General features: G+C 43.6%; 1 protein-coding gene across 3 annotated transcripts in view; it reads right to left on the reverse strand.

Moving 5' to 3' along the window:
• The window catches only part of STK3 (serine/threonine kinase 3), a 362,105-nt gene that overhangs the window by 302,282 nt on the left and 38,644 nt on the right, over nucleotides 1–21,179 (reverse strand). For all 3 annotated transcript variants that reach the window (XM_036995747.2, XM_036995746.2, XM_073229876.1), the window contains exon 2: nucleotides 5,114–5,194. In XM_036995747.2, coding sequence (XP_036851642.1) covers nucleotides 5,114–5,194 — 81 coding nt within the window. The remainder of the gene's footprint in view (nucleotides 1–5,113; nucleotides 5,195–21,179) is intronic.

Genomic DNA, 21,179 nt, shown 5'->3' on the forward strand with positions numbered 1-21,179 from the left:
ATGAATTTTATCCTATCCCATTTCTTTGAGCCTTCTGAAGTAATTTAACTTAATTTGACACCCAAAGTTACCTTTGGGTGTGAGTGTGCATGTGTAGTATGTAGCCCCAATTTATACACAAAAATACACACACACACTCATATACATATATATCTCCCCTTAAAAGCAATATGTGTGTGTGTGTGTGTGTGTGTGTGTGTGTGTGTGTGTGTGTGTGTGTGTGTGTGTAATCACAGATTTGAGGGAATATATTTCCTCAAAAAGCTAATATAGAATTCAGTGCTAGATTATCTACTGTCAATTAAGCAACACCATCACTCTCTTCTAAGGTCTCCCCTTGTCACTGCAAAAGAGAAGCTGAGAGTCACATTTCCCAGAATTCCATTTTGATGATGAGAAGAACATACATGAAATCTGAATGGCAAAAAGTTCAGAGAAACCACCATTCTCCAGGTTTAAGTGTAGCATATGCATTAGCAGATAGGAGATACATGGAGGCTTCCTGCAAAGCTTTTTTGATAACTACCACAATGCTGCTGCAGACTGAGATAGTTGGTGGGAGCCTCCCAAGATTCCACCAAAGATTCCCAAAGAAGTCCCAGAGATTCTTAAGGATTCCAGCAGACCCCCAGTGAGTTCATAAGAAACACCCAATTCCATGTTTCAGGCTAAGATCCTCAGCATTCCGCCTACATTTAGCAGTAATTTCAATGATTTATATCTGCCACTGAATTGTACACTTTAAAAAGGCAAATTTTATGTTGGGTGCATTTTACTACCAAAAGGGGGAAAAAAGGACCAGCTAAGTTTTATCTAAAGGACAAAATGCAGTTATTTTTATGATTCAATCATAACTTTAATGTCAAAACCTAGATACATATTTTTTAAAAACCCTGTAATTCAAACTTATCTATGGATTTACCTTTCCATCTCTGGCCTTTCCACAAGTTATCTGAGCTCCTAATTATACAATAAACTCTTATACCTGGAGCACGTAAAGTAGCTTTTCTTTTCCTGATCAAGCCCTGCTACCAACAGCTATTGGTACAGCAAGTGGTTCCTAAAGAAATTATCTTAAAGATGGGAACCTTGGATAAGTTCCTTCTTAGATTTGGAGATAGTAATGACTTCAATGCAAGTGATAAATAGAATACTGATAGTCTATGGCATTCATGGACAAACAATTACTTAAATTATTACCCTTAGTTGCCTGGAGTCCAGGCAAAGCTTTAGAAGACCAAGTACCTGTATGAATAGATGTTATGGTAGAAATAGGAGTACAGGACTATAGAAAGGACTGGCTGCCCCTACCTACACTGCAGTAGTTACATACCAAATATAACAAGCTCAGGGCTTAAATTCCTAGCTCAAGCCAGAGAGAACCAGAAACTTGTGAATACCCCATAAGAATGTCTTAATTCAGGTAGCCACAGGACTGAGAGAGACTTCTGAAAACCAAAATCTAATGCTGCTGGAAGGTGAATTACATTGCAAACTGAATTTGCACCATCACCAGATCTATTCTGTTTAAACTTTTAACTGTAAAGAGAGGTACCCAGAGAATCAGTATTGGGACATTTAGGTAGATTCTTATTAATCTGAGTACCTCAAACCCCCTACCTTACCAAGCCACCCTTTCAGCAAAAGTCCCTATACCCTAAACTGAGATAAGCCTCACAAGGCCTAAACACTATAATAACCTCACGTGAGACAGTCACTTTCAAGAGAATGTAAGTATTTCCCCTAGACCACACCACCACTACCTCTCATGACATCTAGACCTATAACTACACTCAAATCTCTACAGATAAAAGGTGGATGAAAAGAAAATCTTACCCAAGAGCACCTATTATTCATGCCAAAAAAGTTCTAACATTTTGTCAGTTTTTATCAGCAGCTTTTATCATACCTAAAGAATATGTATGGGAATGGATTCCAAGACTTCCAGGGAGAAAGAAATTTACTGATATGGATGCAAGACCAGAAATTCCAGACTCAGTGTATATCTCAAACAATTAGCAGCGTCTCTAAGAGCCTGCTCAGCTAGGTAACTGAACACTAGACTCAAAAGTGGCCTACATTAAGTGAGATGACAGTGATCCTCAGTATACACGAGAGGAAGCAGATCAAAGGCTCAAGAATGCAACACTGGACTGAATGTATTACACGTGACTTGCTCACCTACTCCCTAACTTTGTTCACCGAGAGGGTCCAAAGTATACTCCCTTTACTAGTGTCACACAGAAAGCTCTACAATGCAGGTCAGAGATAACAGATATAGCAACACTGAAATGGGCTTCCTAAATTTAATGGATGATGTGACCCATTAAGAGAAGTGGTAACACCTTTCCACCTGAGACAAAGTGGGCTTGGTACCAGAACGGGTAGCAAAGTAAGTCTGAATTACAGGGTTTATTTTTAATATATCTAGGTTTTGACATTAAAGTTATGATGGTGTCATAAAAATAACTGCATTTGTCCTTTAGATAAAAAGTAGCTGTTACTTTTTTTTTGGTAGTAAAATGCACCCAACATAAAATTTGCATTTTAAAGTGTACAATTCAGTGACATATATAAATCACTCACAATGTTGTGTAGCCATTACCTCTATCTAGCTCCAAATCATTTGCTTTCTGTATCTATGTATTAATCTGTTTTACTTATCAATAAAAAATTAAATATTTATTTATCTCTATGGATTTATCTATCTCTGACCTATTTCACTTAGTGCAATACCCTCAAGGTCCATCTATGTTGTCACAAATGACAGGATTTCCTTCTTTTTTATGACTGAATAATATCCCATCACAAATGCAGATCTTCCTCAAGTTACAATGGGTTATGTTCAAATAAACCAATCGTAAGTTGAAAATATCTTAAGTCAAAAATGCATTTAATACACTTAACTTATTGAACATCATAGCTCAGCCTAGCCTACTACCATAAATGTGCTCAGAACACTTACATTAGCCTATAGTTGGGCAAAATTATCTAACATAAAGCCTATTTTATAACAAAGTATTGAATACCTCATGTAATTTATTGAATACTATACTGAAAGTGGAAACAGAATAGTTGTATGGGTACTTAATGGTTTTAAGTGTATCAGTTGTTTACCCTCATGATCAAATAGCTGACTGGGATCAGTAGCTCACTGCTGCTACCCAGAATCATACCATATATCCCCAGCCCAAGAAAAGATCAAAATTCAAAGTACAGTTTCAACTGAACAGGCATCACTTTTGCACCATCATGAAGTGGAAAAACCATTGTTAGCTGGACACTATCTTTATATACCACGTTTTATTTATTTGACCATCAATGGACAATTAGGTTGTTCTGTCTTGGCTATTGTAAATAATGGTGCAATTAACATGGAGCTGCAACATCTCTTCAGATAGTGATTTCATTTCCTTCACATATATACCCAAAAGTGGAATTGCTAGATCATAACGTAATTCTATTTTTAATATTTTGAGGAACCTCTGCTTTCCGTAGTAGCTGCACCAACTTATATTCCCACCAACAGTGAACAACAGTTCCTTTCTCCACATTCCCACCAACATTTGTTATCTTCTTGTCTTTCTGATGACAGCCATTCTAAGAGGGGTGAAGTGATATCTCATTATAGTTTTTACTTTGTCTTTCCCTGATGATTAGTGATGTTGAGCATCTTTTCATGTATCTACTGGCCATCTGTATGCCTTCTTTGGAAAAATGTTATTTCAGTTCCTCTGCCTGTTTCCTAAATGAAATACTTGGTTTTTTGCTACTGAGTTGTGTTAAGTTCTTTATATCTTTTGACTATAACCTTGTATTGATATATAATTTGCATATATTGTCTCCCATTCCACAGGTTGCCTTTTCATTTTATTGAATGGGTTTCCTTTGCTGTGCAGAAGCTTTTTAGTTGGATATAGTCCCACTTGTTGATCACTGCTTTTGTTGCTTTTCTAAGACCAATGTCAAGGAGCTAATCCCACCTGCTTTCTTCTAGGAGCTTTATTGTTTCACATCTTTAACCCATTATGTGTTGATTTTTGTGTATGGTGTAAGATAGGGGCCCACTTTTCCCAACACCATTTACTGGAAAGACTATCTCTTCCCCATTGTATTTTCTTAGCTCCTTTGTCACAAAATAACTGACCATATAGGAATGTGTTTATTTTGGGGCTCTCTATTCTATTCCATTGACTAAATGTTTGTTTTTATGCCAATAACCATGATGTTTTGATTACAATAGCTTTGCAATATAATTTAAAATCAAGGAGCATGATGCCTCTCCCTTTGTTCTTTTTTCTCAAGATGACTGGCTATTCAGGGTCTCTTGTGGTTCCATACAAATTTTAGGTTTGTTTGTTCTATTTCTGTGAAAAATGCCAGTGGAATTTATAGGAATTGCACTAAATCTGTAAACTGCTTTGGGTAGTATGGATATATTAGTTGTCTCAATCTATGAGAATCTATTTGCATTTATCTGTATTGTCTTCAATTTCTTTCATCAATGTCTTACAGTTTTCAGTGTACACATCTTTCACTTCCCTGGTAAAATTTATTCCTGGGTATTTTATTGTTTCTGATGCAAATATAAATGGGACTGTTTTCTTAAGTTTCTCTTTCCAAAAGTTTGTTCTAGTGTATAGAAACACCAATGATTTTTGTATATTGACTTTATATCCTGCAACTTTACTAAATTGGTTTATTAATTCTAACAGTCTTTTTCGTGGAGTCCTTAGGGTTTTCTACATATGGTATCATATCATCTGCAAATAGAGACAATTTTACTTCTCTTCAGATTTGGATGCTTTTTGCTTCTTTTTCTTGCCTAATTGTTCTTCCTAGGACTTTAGTATTATGTTGAATGAAAGTGAAAACAGTGGGCATCCACATCTTATTCCTGATCTCAGAGATAAAGTTTTTAGCTTTTTACCGCTGAGCATGATGTTAGCCAAGGGCTTGTCATATAAGGCCTTTATTATGTTGAGTTACATTCCCTCTATACTATTACTATTCAATTCAAGCAGATTTCCTCTAGTGAAAGATTAATATTATATAGAATTTTATAATTGTTCTGTCATTATCTGAATGCTACTTTCATATTTGTTGTACTTACCCCTCCCCAAGTTTCTCTAATACATCAAAAACTTCTTCAGGCTGCTTAGTCAAACTGTCTTCACTCAGCTTTTTTAGCTTGCTGATGAGAAAAAAAAACAGAAAGAAAATATTTTCCTTAAGATCCTTACAAAATTTTTAATTTTAAAAGGCAATATATACAGATGGTTCAAAAATCAAACAATATAAAAAACATACAATAGTATCCTTTTAATCCCTGCTCTTAATCTGCCCAGAAACACCTCAAAGAATAACCATTTTTATTAGTTTTTTGTAAAACCTTTATAAAAACATGAATATACATTTTTATTTCTCCCCCTTTTAAAAACACACAAAATAGCATTTTGTACAGACTATTTTTTATTCACACTGTTACATACTTTGATGTTTTCACTTAACAATATATAACCTACGAGGGCATTCTCTACAACATAAGAACAGAGAATTTATTCACATTCTTCTCTGTGTTACATATACATCGTATTCTATTGCAAAGATGTAGTATTTTTTTTACTCACCAGTCCCTTATTTATGGATATCTAGGTTCCCTTTTGCTATTATAAATAATACTGCAATGAATAAGTTGGTACATAAGTCAATTCACACATATGCTATCATACCTATAGGATAAATTCTCAGATGTGAAACTATGAGGTCAAGAGGATACACACACATGCATACACACAATCACAACAGAAGTATATATTAATAAAATAGTATACATAGTATATTAAATAAATTAATAAATAAGTATATATACTATAAGCATAATTGTTATAATACCAATTTAATAATGAAATATAATAAAATCACTAATAGTAAAATTATTTTTTATTGAAAACCTATAAAACAACTACATAGTAATTACTAAAATTGTTGATCATGCTATTGATCATACTTTATCTACTTTATCTACTATATTGATCATACTTTATCATACTTTATCTACTGTAAATATATGTTATATAAATATGTATATATGTTGATAGAGGACTAGCAAATTGTCCTCCAGAAATTTGTACCAATCTATCCTCCTTCCAATAATACATGAAAGAACTTCTTTCTCATAGTTACATCAACAGGGTATTCAACTACATATTTGGATTTCAGTCAATATGTTAAGTAAAAACTTGTAACTCAGACTAGATTTGTATTTCTCTTATTATGAAGGAAATTGAGCATTTTTTAATACAGTTATGAAACAAAACTATCCATGTTCTCTGCTCATTTTTCTACTGGGGTTTTTGGTCTTTTTCTTATCTGCATACAAAGGAAAGTAGCCTTTATTTAGGTTGCAAATATTGTCACTGGTATTTCAACTTTACTGTTTTTACTGGTATTAGGTCAACATGAAGTTGATTGCAATAAAGATGCATACTGTAATCCCCAGAGCAACTAGAAAGAAAAAACTGGGGAAAAGTAGTTATTACAAGATAGCACTGCAAGCTTTATTGAGGTCAGGAACCACAAAGTTAATATAGCAATCTTCAAAATTTCATATTTTCTTCAGCACTGCTAAGCAGTTAAGTTAGACAAGGAGAAGGCTGACTGGAATTAAGCATTCTGCCAGGCAGATGCCATGGAATAACAATGAGACAAGGGAGTTGAAGACATTGGTGAAATGACTGAAGACATGGACCAGGTAATAAGGAAATTATATAAAGGAAGGAGCTAATGAGCAGGGGGAAAGAGAGAAGTAGAAAGATAGTATGAAACAAAAAGTATATCCCTACAAGTAAGAAATCATGTTCTTAAATTTTCAAAAATATTCACAATTGTGTCTCCGAAAGCTAAGGTGCTTTATGTCCTTCAAGGCTAAGCAAGCACAAGTAGCTCAAGATGAGCCATACACGAGAGAGATGAAGACAGCATTATTTTAACAAATCTCTTTAATACTAAGCCAATTACATAACCCTCCATAATTCTTCAGGTTTTCTTCAAAGCAGGTTCATAATCTGGTTCACTTTGAACAAACAAGGCATAGGTCCCACAAATGAATCCTGTAGACACTTAAAGAGAATTTTCTACTAGTCCACATGTCACAATTTCTGAACATGTATAACAATTAAAATGATACTAATTTTAACTTAGGGAAAAAGATGGTCTCTGGGGTGTTTGTCAAATGAAAACACATGACTTATTTTGGTAAATGATCCATGTTGTCTTTATTTCCTCTTTCCCTTTCTGGTGTTTTAAAAGAAAACTGATCATTTCAGTTATGGTTTAATTTTAAATAATTTTCACATTATCTGCTTTTAAAGCCTTTACAGCTAAAAAATAATAAACCATCATAATTAAAAGGCAAATACACACACACACTTCCCTATCTTCATGCACATATATTATGTACAAAATGATGAGCCTAATTTCACCCGTATCTGACATACTGCAGGTTTTAATACCTCAGGATTGCATCATAACTATATGGTTTTAATCCCAGGTCCAAAAAAATTATTCTTAACTGAGTACCTCTAGTGTATGCACTCTCCCAGGTGCCAGGAAATTTTGTGGAGAACAAGTCACCCATAAGATCTCTCGCTCATGGACCCTGATAGATGGGGCTTATTACATACTTAAGCAGACACACACCAGAATTTTCTTTTTAAAATAAATAAATGAATAATACAATCTAGTTTTGCTGTCATTTGATTTTCTATCTCAGAAAGTAGGGAAGAACATAATTATACTGCCATTGTTAATACAGTGGGAAAAATAGTCTTCTCCCACATTGTTTTTAAATATTTGAATTCTTTTTCTTTGGCCACAACCAAATTCTCTAATACTTCAACATTTAAATGTTACTTAAACCCTACTCCCATCCATAAACTTCTTTATCTCATTGTTGTGTTTCCTATTCAGTGTAGGGATTTGTTAATATTTTTTCCAAGACCTCAATAAAAAGTTTTTTATATCTTCAATGGGGAGAGTTGCCTTCCATATAGACAAATCAATTTTATTCAAATTTTCTTCAATATTTTATAATTCATGAATGTACATTTAAAATTATACCCCAGAAGATAGTATTAGGGTGTATATAGTTTACTATTCTTAACTTTTAGAGATGCATACTGAGATAGTTAAGAATGCCATGATATGGTATCAGAGATTATTTCAAAATAATAAAGGGTGGGGTCTCTGTATGGGAATATCAATTATGCAAAATCGGTAAGAAATTAATAACTGATGAAACTGGGTGATGGGTACACACAGGTCTACTTTTGTCCCTTAAAAACTATGCCTGTCATAAGAGTGTGTATGAAAGATACCTTAATATAATAACAAAAAAGAAAAAAAACCTATGTCTGTATCCAGTAAGGGGTTAACATCCGAAATATATGAAGAACTCACACACCTCAACATCCAAAAAGCAAATAACCCAATTAAAAAATGGGCAGAGGATCTAAACAGACACGACTCCAAAGAAGAAATTCAGATGGCCAACAGGCACATGAAAAGATGCTCCACATCACTAATTATCAGAGAAATGCAAATTAAAACTACAATGAGATAGATATCACTTCACACCAGTCAGGATGGCCAACATTCAAAAGACAAGCAACAACAAATGCTGGAAACGATGCAGAGAAAGGGGAACCCTCCTATACTGCTGGTGGCAATGTAAACTAGTTCAGCCATTGTGGAAAACAGTATGGAGGTTCCTCAAAAAACTAAATACAGAAATACCATTTAACCCAGGAATTCACCCTAAAAAAACAAGATCACAAATTCAGAAAGACATTAGCCCCCTAGGTTTATTCCAGCACTATTTACAATAGCCAAGAAATGGAAGCAACCTAAGTGTCCATCAGCAGATAAATGGATAAAGAAGTGGTACATACACACAATGGAATATTATTCAGCCATAAGAAGAACACAAATCCTACCATTTGCAACAACATGGATGGAGCTAGAGGTTATTATGCTCAGTAAAGTAAGCCAGGCAGAGAAAGACCAGTACAAATTATTTTACTCATTTGTGGAGTATAACAACAAAGCAAAACTGAAGGAACAAAACAGCACCACACTCACAGATTCCAAGAAGGGACTAGTGGTTACCAAAGGGAAAGGGAGTGCGGAGGCAGGTTCAGGGGAGAGAGAAGGGGATTAACGGGTATTATGATTAGCACACATAAAGTAGGGACGGCACAGAGAATACAAGCAGTGATTCTATAGCATCTTACGATGCTGAAGGACAGTGACGGCAAAGGGGTATGTGGGGGGAACTTGATAATACAAATGAATTTAGTAACCACAATGTTGCTCATGTGAAGCCTTCATAAGAATGTATATCAACAATATCTTAATTTAAAAAATGTTTGAAGTTTTCCATAATGAAAAGATTTTTTTAAATGAGTAAAGGATAGGAATAAATCAATTTCACTTCTTCTTAGAAATAAACAGAAACAAAAAAACGCACATATTCTTTGTAAATTACTTACAACAATCTAGAATTAAATTAAATGTCTAAACATAGATTAATTACTTATGGAAAATCTATTCAATGAGATATCAAGTAGCCAGGAAAAACATGTAGTGGAGATTGGATTAAAGATGGTGGCGTGAGAGGTGAGACAGAGGCTTCCTCCTAAAACCACATATAATATGAAAATATAATTAATAGAACTAATCCTGAAAGAGCAACAGGAAAGGGGACAGCGCCAGACTGCATACACCTGGAGAAAAGAGCAGACCTCACGGAACAGGGTAACATACCAAACCTGTGGTCCGGCGGGACCCGAGCCCTTCCCCCACCCCATATAACCAGTGAGAAGAAGAGAAACAGAGTGGGGAGTGAGTGGAGGCCTGGGACTGTTGAATATCTAACTCTGGAGATCTGCTCTGGGAGCACAAATATACATTTCATGGTGCTTTCATGACATTCTCATGATTAGGGGGTTGGAAAGCTAAAACAGGCAGAATTCCTGGAGAGACTGAGATTCCAGCTGCTTACAGAAAGCAGGGATCTACATCCAGCTACTCTGGGACAGAGGAGACAAGCCCAGCAGCCAGGAAGCAGGAAACAGCACTTTTCCCCCTGCAGGCACTCCCCTGGACCACAACACTGCTTCAGGGGCTGAGCAGCTCCACAGAGCAGATCATCTGGGCACTAGAGGGCACCATATACAATATGAAACGCCAAAGGAACCTGATTCAGAGTAAAATTATCAATACAACTCCTGAGAAAGATTTAAATTACATCAACCTCATGAATCTTGCTGAAGGGAGTTTAAAATAAAAATCATTAACATGCTCTTGGAGGTATGGAAAGATATCCAAGAACTGAGGAATGAATTACAGTCGGAGATAGAATTGTTGAAGAGCACAATGAACGGTATTAAAAGCATATAGGATAAGGTAGAGGAAAACAATAAATGAAATAGAAACTAGAGAAGAGGAATACAAAGCAGCTGAGGCACAGAAAGAAAAAGGATCTCTAAGAATGAAAGAATACTGAGAGAACTGTGTAACCAATCCAAAAGGAAAAATATTCGCATTATAGGGGTACCAGAAGAAGAAGAGAGAGAAAAAGGGATAGAAAGTGTCTTTGAGGAGGTAATTGCTGAAAAATTCCCCAATGTGGGGAAGGAGATAGTCTCTCAGGAAATGGAGACTCACAGATCTCCAAACACAAGGAACCCAAGGAAGACAACACCAAGACATACAGCAATTAAAATGGCAAAGATCAAGGATAAGGACAGACTATTAAAAGAAGCCAGAGAGAGAAATAGGATCACATACAAAGGAAGGCCCATCAGGCTATCATCAGACTTCTCAACAGAAACCTTACAGGCCAGAAGGGAGTGGCATGATGTATTTAATGCAATGAAGCAGAAGGGCCTTGAACCAAGGTTACTGTACTGGTAAGATTATCATTTAAATTTGAAGGAAGGATTAAACAATTTCCAGATAAGCAAAACCTGAGAGAATTTACCTCCCACATACCACCTCTACAGGGTATTTTGGAGGGACTGCTATAGATGGAAGTGTTCCTAAGGTTTAATAGCTGTCACCAGAGGTAATAAAACCACAGTAAAGAAAGTAGAACAGCTAATTACGAAGCAAATGCAAAATTAAATTAACTATCCCCAAATTCAATCAAGAGGGAGACAAAGAGTACAGAATATGATACCTAATACATAAAGAATGGAGAAGGAAGAAAAATGAGGAGAAAAAAAAAGAACCTTTAGATTGTGTTTGTAATAGCATATTAAGTGAGTTAAATAAGACTCTTAGATAGTAAAGAAGTTAACCTTGAACCTTTGGTAACCACAAATCTAAACCCTGCAATGGCAATAAGTACATACCTATCGATAATCACCCTAAATGTAAATGGACTGAATGCACAACACAAAAGACACAGAGTCACTGAATGGATGAAAAAACAAGACCCATCTATATGCTGCATACAAGAGCTTCACTTTAAACCCAAGGACATACACAGACTAAAAGTCAAAGGATGGAAAAAGATATTCCATGCAAACAATAGGGAGAAAAAAGTAGGTGTTGCAGTACTACTATCGGATAAAAGAGACTTCAAAACAAAGTAACTGAAGGGTCCCCACCAGTAAGATGGCGAACTTCCGGCTTCTTTTCGGGGTCCTCGGTTCCCGCCGGCGCCACCTGAAGCCCAATCACCTCTCGCCCCCCTCCCAATCCCAGCACCTAGCCAACAGCCACCAGCCCCATAGAAGTAACACCACAATCACCCTATGCCCCATCCTATATATCCCAGCACCTTTCCCTAATAAAGCGGAACTCTCCGGTAAATTGCTGTTGTGTGTCGCTCCTTTCTTTTCATTGGTGCCGAAACCCGGGAGACGGGACACCCCAACTGGGCCCCGTCTTCCCCCAACACCAGCAGCAGCTTGCCCTCGTCCTCTTTTTCCGGCGCTGGCTCATCACACTCACCACTCCTCTCCGGCCTTTAGGTAAGTCCCCCCCCCGGGGTGGGCCACTCTTCCCTGAGCTATCGCAGTGCCATTGACCGTGATCGTCCGGCAAGGCCCTGACGCTCGGGGACGAGGAGGGAACGCTCCCCGCCTCAGGCCTTCACGGCTGCGGCGGACCCTCAGGCCCCTCCTCCAAAAGCCATAAACCCCCACCTCAGCTGAGACTTTTTAAGCAAAACTTCCCCGGGGTGGGCCACTCTTCCCTGAGCTATCGCAGTGCCATTGACCGTGATCGTCCGGCAAGGCCCTGACGCTCGGGGACGAGGAGGGAACGCTCCCCGCCTCAGGCCTTCACGGCTGCGGCGGACCCTCAGGCCCCTCCTCCAAAAGCCATAAACCCCCACCTCAGCTGAGACTTTTTAAGCAAAACTTCCCCGGGGTGGGCCACTCTTCCCTGAGCTATCGCAGTGCCATTGACCGTGATCGTCCGGCAAGGCCCTGACGCTCGGGGACGAGGAGGGAACGCTCCCCGCCTCAGGCCTTCACGGCTGCGGTAGACCCTCAGGCCCCTCCTCCAAAAGCCATAAACCCCCACCTCAGCTGAGACTTTTTAAGCAAAACTTCCCCGGGGTGGGCCACTCTTCCCTGAGCTATCGCAGCGCCATTGACCGTGATCGTCCGGCAAGGCCCTGACGCTCGGGGACGAGGAGGGAACGCTCCCCGCCTCAGGCCTTCACGGCTGCGGCGGACCCTCAGGCCCCTCCTCCAAAAGCCATAAACCCCCACCTCAGCTGAGACTTTTTAAGCAAAATTTCCCCGGGGTGGGCCACTCTTCCCTGAGCTATCGCAGTGCCATTGACCGTGATCGTCCGGCAAGGCCCTGACGCTCGGGGACGAGGAGGGAACGCTCCCCGCCTCAGGCCTTCACGGCTGCGGCGGACCCTCAGGCCCCTCCCCCGACAGCCATAAATCCCTGCCTCAGGCCCTCACGGCTGCAGCGGACCCTCAGGCCCCTCCTCCAAAAGCCATAAACCCCCACCTCAGGCCTTCACAGCTGCAGCAGACTCTCAGCCCCCCCCCAACAGCCATAAATGAGGTGACTCCTTTGCGGATGAGAACGCTCCTTTTCCCGCTCCCTCCTCCTTCTGTTCCGTCCGCCGAAACCTGTTCGGCCTGCCGAAAACGCCTAGCGCTAGGTACCTCGTGACTCCGGCACTCTGCCTTCTTAGGGAAGTTTGGGTGACGACCCACACTTCCCAAGAAATTCCGACTCGTATACGAGTTTCCGCAGACCACCAAGGATCATCGGGGACGCCCTTTGTCTCCTTGTGGTCTGCCTCCAGTCCGAGGATCCCCGTTCGTCTTCCCCTGTTTGTCTCCTTCTCTGTCCTTTAGCCATTTTGTCTCCTTGTGGTCTGCCTCCAGTCTGAGGATCTCCGTTCGTCTTCCCCTGTTTGTCTCCTTCTCTGTCCTTTAGCCATGGGAGCCTCCTCATCCCTCCCTGAAAGTTCACCTCTTGAATGCCTGCTTAAGCATCTAGCTACCCTCTCCCTGACGCCTGATATAAAACCAAAACTTCTCTGTAAATATTGCTCCCAAGATTGGCCGACATACACCCTAGACAATAACAACCAATGGCCCGCAGGGGGAACTCTTGATCCTAACATCACTCGCAATCTCTTTAACTACTGCCAGCGCCTGAAAAAATGGAAGGAGATTCCCTATATCGAAGCTTTTTGCCTCCTAGCTCAAAATCCCAGCCTCTGCACCACCTGCTCCCCGCCCCAAGTTCTCCTAGCCTGCAAGCCGTCTCCCTCCCCTCCACACACTCCCAGTCCCTCTTCAATTACCTTTGACCCGGCCGACGAGCCTCCGCCATACAGACTTCCCCCTTCAGCCCCTCCCCCTCCTACAACCCCTCCACCCTCCCCCGCCACTGCCGCCTCTTTCCCCATGGCAGAAGCCTCCCGTCCTCTCCCTTCCCCTTCTTCTCCTACAACAGCCCCCCCCCTTCCTCTACCGCCGCCACCACTGCCGCTTTCCCCGCGGCAGAAGCTTCCCATCCTCTCCCTTCCCCTTCTCCTTCTACAACACCCCCTCCCCCTTCCTCTACCGCCACCACCGCTGCCGCTTTCCCCGCGGCAGAAGCTTCCCATCCTCTCCCTTCCCCTTCTTCTCCTACAACAGCCCCTCCCCCTTCCTCTATCGCCGCTGCCTCCACCCCCGCAGAAGCCTCCCATCCTCTCCCTTCCCCCTCCTCCACCATCTCCTCCTGCACCTCACCACCTCCTCCTCCGTCCCCCTCACCATCCCTCCTCCCGCAAATCAAGCCTGAGCCTTTCAGCCCCCCTCTAACTAAGTTCCAAGAGCCTCGTCCATCTTTGCCCCCTCAGATTCGGTCCCGAGAGCCTCCCAAAATTATCGCGGCTTTGCCCCCATTACCTGTTTCCCCTGCACAGACTGAGCCAGAACCCTTCAGTCCCCCTCAGACTCGGTCCCGAGGGCCTCCCAAAATTATCGCCCCGCTCCGGGAAGTAGCAGGATCCGAAGGCATCTTGCGTGTTCACGTCCCTTTCTCCTTAGGAGATTTAGCCCAACTAGAGAAACGCCTAGGTTCCTTTTCCACTGATCCCACGACCTACATCAGGGAGTTTCAATGGACCCTCCAGTCTTACAGCCTCACGCATCATGACATCTTCATGCTCCTGGCCAATACTCTCCTCCCTGAGGAGCGTAGACGAGCTTGGGACTTCGCCCAAATGCATGCTACCGAAACCCACAGGACTGACCCCACCTGTCCCCCTGGCCCCACTGCTGTCCCTGAACAAGACCCACACTGGGATTATAACACCGCTGTGGGTCTCCACTCTCGAGATATTTTTGCCTCCTGCTTAATAGCAGGTCTGAAAAAGGCAGCTCGTAAAGTAGTCAATTTTCAAAAGCTCCAAGACATAATTCAAAAGAGAGATGAAACCCCCTCCGAGTTCTTAGATAGACTCACTCAAGCCCTATTACAGTATACCAGCCTGGACCCAGAAACACCTGAAGGAAGACAGGTCCTTATGACATACTTCCTAGCTCAAAGCTACCCCGACATTAAAGCTAAACTCAAAAAGTTAGAACAGGGCCCCGCTACCCCACAGACTGAGATCCTAACAGTGGCCTTTAAAGTCTTCCATAACCGGGAGGAGGAGAAAGAACGCCGTAAACAAAAAGCTGATCAGGCCAATTTCCAGATGTTGGCCCAGCTGATAAAACCACAACCTGGGCGCCCCTCTACAGACAAGACCCCCAAGGAGCTTGTTTCAAGTACGGAAAAGAGGGACATTGGTCAAGGGCGTGCCCCTCCCCCAGATCTCCTACCACCCCATGCCCCAGATGCCACAAAAAGGGCCACTGGGGGTCTGATTGCCCAACCACCCAAAGGGGAGGCTGGACGAACAACCCCCATCCTAAGCCCACCGTAGTGGGGCTGGCAGAAGAAGATTGACGGGGCCCGGGGGCTTCTCGCCCGACCATTTCCATCACCAAACAGGAGCCCAGGGTTACTTTAACAGTAGACGGTCGCCCCATCTCCTTCCTCCTAGATACAGGAGCCACCTTCTCAGTCTTGCGAGAATACCGGGGCCCTACCACGCCAGCCATTACTCCTATAGTCGGGGTAGGAGGTAAACAGATTTTCCCATTAAAAACCCCCCCCCTTTTATGCACAATCCTAGACAGTCCCATACCTTTCTCCCACTCCTTCCTAGTTATGCCCCAGTGTCCCATCCCCTTACTAGGACGGGACATCCTTTCCCTCCTCCACGTTTCCATAACTATATCCAATCCCACAGCCCCCAGTACTCCCTTTCTGATGGCCCTCATAGCCGACAACCCCCCTCTACCCAATGAAAGCTCCAGTTCTGCCCTTATACACCCTGTAAATCCCAAAGTTTGGGACATTACAAGCCCCTCCATGGCCCTATGTCCCCCTGCCTCTATCAAATTACGTGACCCCTCTCAGTATATCTGTCAGGCCCAATACCCCCTAACCACTTCAGCCCTCATAGGCCTCCAACCCATCATTCAAGATCTCTTAAACAAAAACTACCTCAGACCCACTCACTCCCCATTTAATACCCCCATATTAGCTGTTAAAAAAAACAACGGATCTTTCCGCCTTGTCCAAGACCTTTGCCTCATCAACATAGCCATTGTCCCTATCCATCCCTTAGTTCCAAATCCATACACCCTTTTATCGCAGATCCCTGCTTCTGCATCCCACTTCTCAGTCCTAGATCTCAAGGACGCATTTTTTTCTATTCCCCTAGACCCCTCCTCCCAAGATTTTTTTGCCTTCACCTGGACGGACCCATACACCAGACATTCTGTTCAGCTTACTTGGACAGTTTTACCACAAGGCTTCCGAGATAGTCCCCATATTTTTGGACAAGTCCTAGCTCAAGACCTCAAACAGTTTCACCATGATCACCCCGAGTCCACTTTATTACAATATGTAGATGATCTTCTGCTCTGCAGTCCCTCGTGGGAACAGTCTCAACTTGACACTGCGTCTCTACTTAACCTTCTAGCTTCCAGAGGTTACCGAGTATCCCCTGCCAAAGCTCAAATCTCTTCCCCTTCTGTCACTTACCTTGGATTCCTTCTGTCTCAACAAAGAAAGTCCATTACCTTAGACAGAAAACGACTCCTCTCTGACCTGCCCGTTCCCAAAACCAAGACAGAAATCCTTTCCTTTCTAGGCTTGGCTGGGTATTTTAGAGCGTGGATCCCTAACTTCTCCCTGTTGGCAAGACCCCTATACGACCTCAGCAAGGGCCCCCCTGAAGAACCATTATCATCCTCACCCCGACACTCCTTCATTAAGCTCCGTCAAGCCCTTGTAAAAGCTCCAGCTCTCCATCTCCCTGATTTGTCAAAACCCTTCTCATTATACATTCATGAGAGGTCCAGTCAAGCTCTAGGAGTCCTAGGCCAATATTATGGCCCATCCTTTGCCCCAGTAGCTTATCTCTCCAAGCAATTAGACCCCACAGTTCGGGGATGGGCCCCCTGCCTACGGGCATTAGCCGCTGGACAGCTCTTGCAGAAAGAAGCTCATAAACTAACATTCGGAGCGCCACTTACCATTCTGTCCCCACATCACCTAAAAGATCTCTTAACCTACAAAAGTTTACAGACTCTCCCCCCCTCCAGACTCCTCACCTTACTGTCCTCTTTCCTCCAAAATCCAAACATTTCTTTCCTCCCCTGCCCGCCCCTAAATCCGGCCACTCTTCTTCCTCTGCCCTACTCTCCTCATACTCCCTCGCATGATTGCCTAGAAGCTCTTCACAACTTCCTTCCATGCCACTCCACGATCTCCGAAGGAGCCCTCTCACACTCCGACCTCATCTGGTTTACTGATGGGTCCTCCTTTAAACATGAGGGCATCCACTACTCAGGATATGCAGTAGTCTCCCTCGAAGATGTCATTGAAGCACGAGCCCTACCCACTGGTACAACCAATCAGCAGGCTGAACTCATTGCAGCCACCAGAGCTTGCACTCTGGCCCGGGACACGTCTCTCACATTGTACACTGACTCCAAGTACGTATTCCACATTCTCTTGTCCCACGCGGCAGTATGGAAAGAACGAGGCCTCCTCACCACAAAAGGGAATTCCATAACTAATTCAGCCTTAATTACTAAACTTTGAGAGGCTTCACAACTCCCACACCGACTAGGCATAGTCCACTGCAAATCACATCAAAAAGATGACTCCCCCATTGCAAGAGGTAACAACAAGGCCGACAGAGTAGCCCGGTCAGTTGCCCTATCAGAAAACGCACCAGGCAACAATCCGTCTGCCCTTGCAGTTTTAGCCTTATCACAAGATGCCCTCTGCTCTCAGGACAAAGAGTCTCTCTTCCGCCTCTTACATGACCTGTTCCACCCCAGCCCCCAATCCTTAATCCATTTTCTACAATCTTTTTTTCCTCTCTCTCCTGAAGACAAAACCCTACTTAACCAAATCACCTGCAAGTGCACCATCTGCCAACGCACTAACCCTAATACCCCCCTCAAAGCCCGACCCTTCCCGGCTCATCAAGCAAGGGGTAATGTCCCCGCTGCAGATTGGCAAATAAACTTCACTAACATGCCCCCTGTACGACGTACCAGATACCTACTCGTGCTAGTAGATACATTTTCAGGATGGGTTGAAGCTTTCCCCACCACTAACAAACGAGCATCCGTAGTTGCCTCTATCCTCCTCACCCAGATCTTTCCTAGGTTCGGGATGCCCACTTCCCTCCAATCAGATAACGGCCCTGAGTTCACTGCCCAAATTATCCAGAACCTCTCCAAGTCGCTCTCGCTCCCCTGGCATTTACATTGTCCTTATCGACCACAAGCTTCAGGAAAAGTAGAAAGAGCCAATAGGACTCTAAAAGACATCCTGACCAAACTATCTCTAGAACTACACCTTGACTGGGTTCGCTTACTTCCCTTAGCTCTACTCCGCATTCGAGCCCTCCCAAAGAAACCTTCCTTCTTGTCACCCTTTGAGATCATGTACGGCCGCCCGATTCTACCCCCGGGGCTCCCTTCCCACAAAGGACCAATTCCTCCCAATATAGCCCTTCCACTACTCTCTCTCCTCCGCACTGAATTGTGGAAATATCAAGATTGGCTCCTTCCTGATCCATCCGCCTCCCAAAATCCTCCTGTCTTACAGCCCGGCCAACTAGTGTTTTATAAGCCACCAGAGGATCAGCCCTCTCTCACCCCGAAATGGGAAGGTCCACACCCAGTTATTCTCTGCACCCCCTCGGCTGCCAAGCTCTCACTGCCTAATAACTCTGTCACCCCTTGGATTCATATCTCCAGGTTGAAACCAAATACCCAAGACTCACCTTCTCTGGACACCCAAGACCCATCAGTCACAATCCAGAGTCCTTCGGACACAGCCCAAGACGCTGTCTACTCTACCACGCCTCATCCCTCTGATCCCTTGAAGCTCCGCATCTCCCGTGCACCCTCTTTGCCATCCATACCTGAATCATGACTTTTTCCTCCTTTACTGCTCTCTCGCTTTTTTCCCTCATTCCTATTGTCTTCCCTGCCGCCCCATCCTCCTTTGTATGGCGATTCAAAGTCAAGCAGACTTACACACAGCATCAAACAAAAGTTACTGCCCTCATTGCCACATCAGACTGCCCTCTGAAAGGCTGCTCTGAGCCTTTGTACCTCCACTTTCCTCCCTCCACTGAAGTATTCATTTACAGCTACCTTTATTCTCCCTACCTCTGCTTCCTCTATGACCAAAGACAAGCCTATTGCAGACGATGGCCAGACACCTACGGGGGATGCCCCTACTGGTCTTGCACCATTCACTACATGGGTGACTTCCAGTACCCACAGTATTACTCCTCCAACCGTTTCATGAAATATCCCAACGGCTCATTCTCCTTATCAATCCCAGATCCCTGGGACTCTCGATGGGCTGCTGGAGTAACAGCCTCAGTTTACTACAAGGGGTCCTCGACCCCCCACGGTACCCTTCATATCTCTCGAGAGTATGTTCCCTCTCGCTCCCAGATCTCTCAAGTTGCATCAGATATCAGACATTCCGAAAAAGTCATTATCCAAACTCTTGACGGCGCCTCTTCATCTTATTCCTCCTACTCTTGGTTACAGCTCATTCAAGACACCACCATCTTTCTCAACCACACCCTCAACACCGCCAATTGTTTCTTGTGCGCATCACTACAGCGCCCACTGCTGGCCGCCGTGCCCCTTAATATTTCCAACTACTCCTTCCATGCAGAAGGACAACCCCTCCGTCCCCTGGCAGACATACCCCTATGGGAGCCAGAATACCCAGATAATCTCACCATCCACCACTGTGTAGGCCCAACTCCACCCCCCTCCAGTGCACTTCACTGCCTCTCTATCTACACCCCTACCTCCAGCTCTAAGACTTTTACACAACCGGGACACTTCTTTTGGTGTAATGGCAGCCTTTTCAACTCACTGCCTCTCAACTCCGATACACCCTGCATTCTCGTCACCCTAATCCCACAGCTTACACTTTACAGCATGGCAGAATTCCTTGAGCTCCAACCTCCCTTGCACTCGCGCACAAAAAGGGCTGCTTTCCTTCCCATCATGGTCGGTATCTCTTTAATCACCTCAGCCATTGGGGTGGGGTTTTCAGGAGGAGCCTTGGGTCACTCTCTATGGGCAGTTAGAGATCTCGACGCCAAACTTGAGGGAGCCCTGGCATCCACTGCCGATTCCCTAGCCTCTCTCCAAAGACAAGTCACTTCGCTAGCTAAAGTCACCCTTCAAAACCGGCGGGCCCTAGATCTGCTTACAGCCGAGAAGGGTGGCACCTGCGTCTTCCTCCAGGAAGAGTGCTGCTATTACATCAACGAATCCGGCATTGTAGAAACTGACATCACCAAACTCACTGACCTTGCCTCCAGCCTCCACTCTGCTTCCAATTCCAACCCATTCTCGCCAATACTAACAAACCCCCTCCTCACCTGGCTCTGGCCCATTGCAGGCCCCATAATAGTCATTCTTCTTGTCTGTCTCTTCTTACCCTGTATAATAAAGTTCATCAAATCCCAAGTCGGGAAAATCTCTAATCAAGCTTTCAACCAGCTTTTACTCAGGAACTACCAGCTTCTGGCCACGGAAGACCCCTCACCCTCACGTGACCTCCTCACCACATGCTGAGATGGACCCCTCTCTCAGCTGGAAACTGTTCCTGGAAACAATAGCCGCAGACGCCTGGCTCCTGACACCCATATCCTCTTGGCACCATTAGAATCAACAGGTCCTCAACCTATGGTTACAGGGAACCTTCATTGATTTCCAACCTGAAGAAGTCCACATCTACTCATCCTTACTGTGGGGAGTCCTATCAACCCTTTCCTCCCAATCCTCAAACCCTCAGTCCCTTCTCCGCCCCTGTTCAGCAGGAAGCAGTCAGAGAGAAAGCAACGTCCACAAACCCATAGAGGAGAAAGGGGGGAATGAAGGGTCCCCACCAGTAAGATGGCGAACTTCCGGCTTCTTTTCGGGGTCCTCGGTTCCCGCCGGCGCCACCTGAAGCCCAATCACCTCTCGCCCCCCTCCCAATCCCAGCACCTAGCCAACAGCCACCAGCCCCGTAGAAGTAAC

Source organism: Manis javanica, chromosome 2 (assembly GCF_040802235.1).
Source record: "Manis javanica isolate MJ-LG chromosome 2, MJ_LKY, whole genome shotgun sequence".
In the NCBI taxonomy this organism is placed as follows: Eukaryota; Metazoa; Chordata; class Mammalia; order Pholidota; family Manidae; genus Manis; species Manis javanica.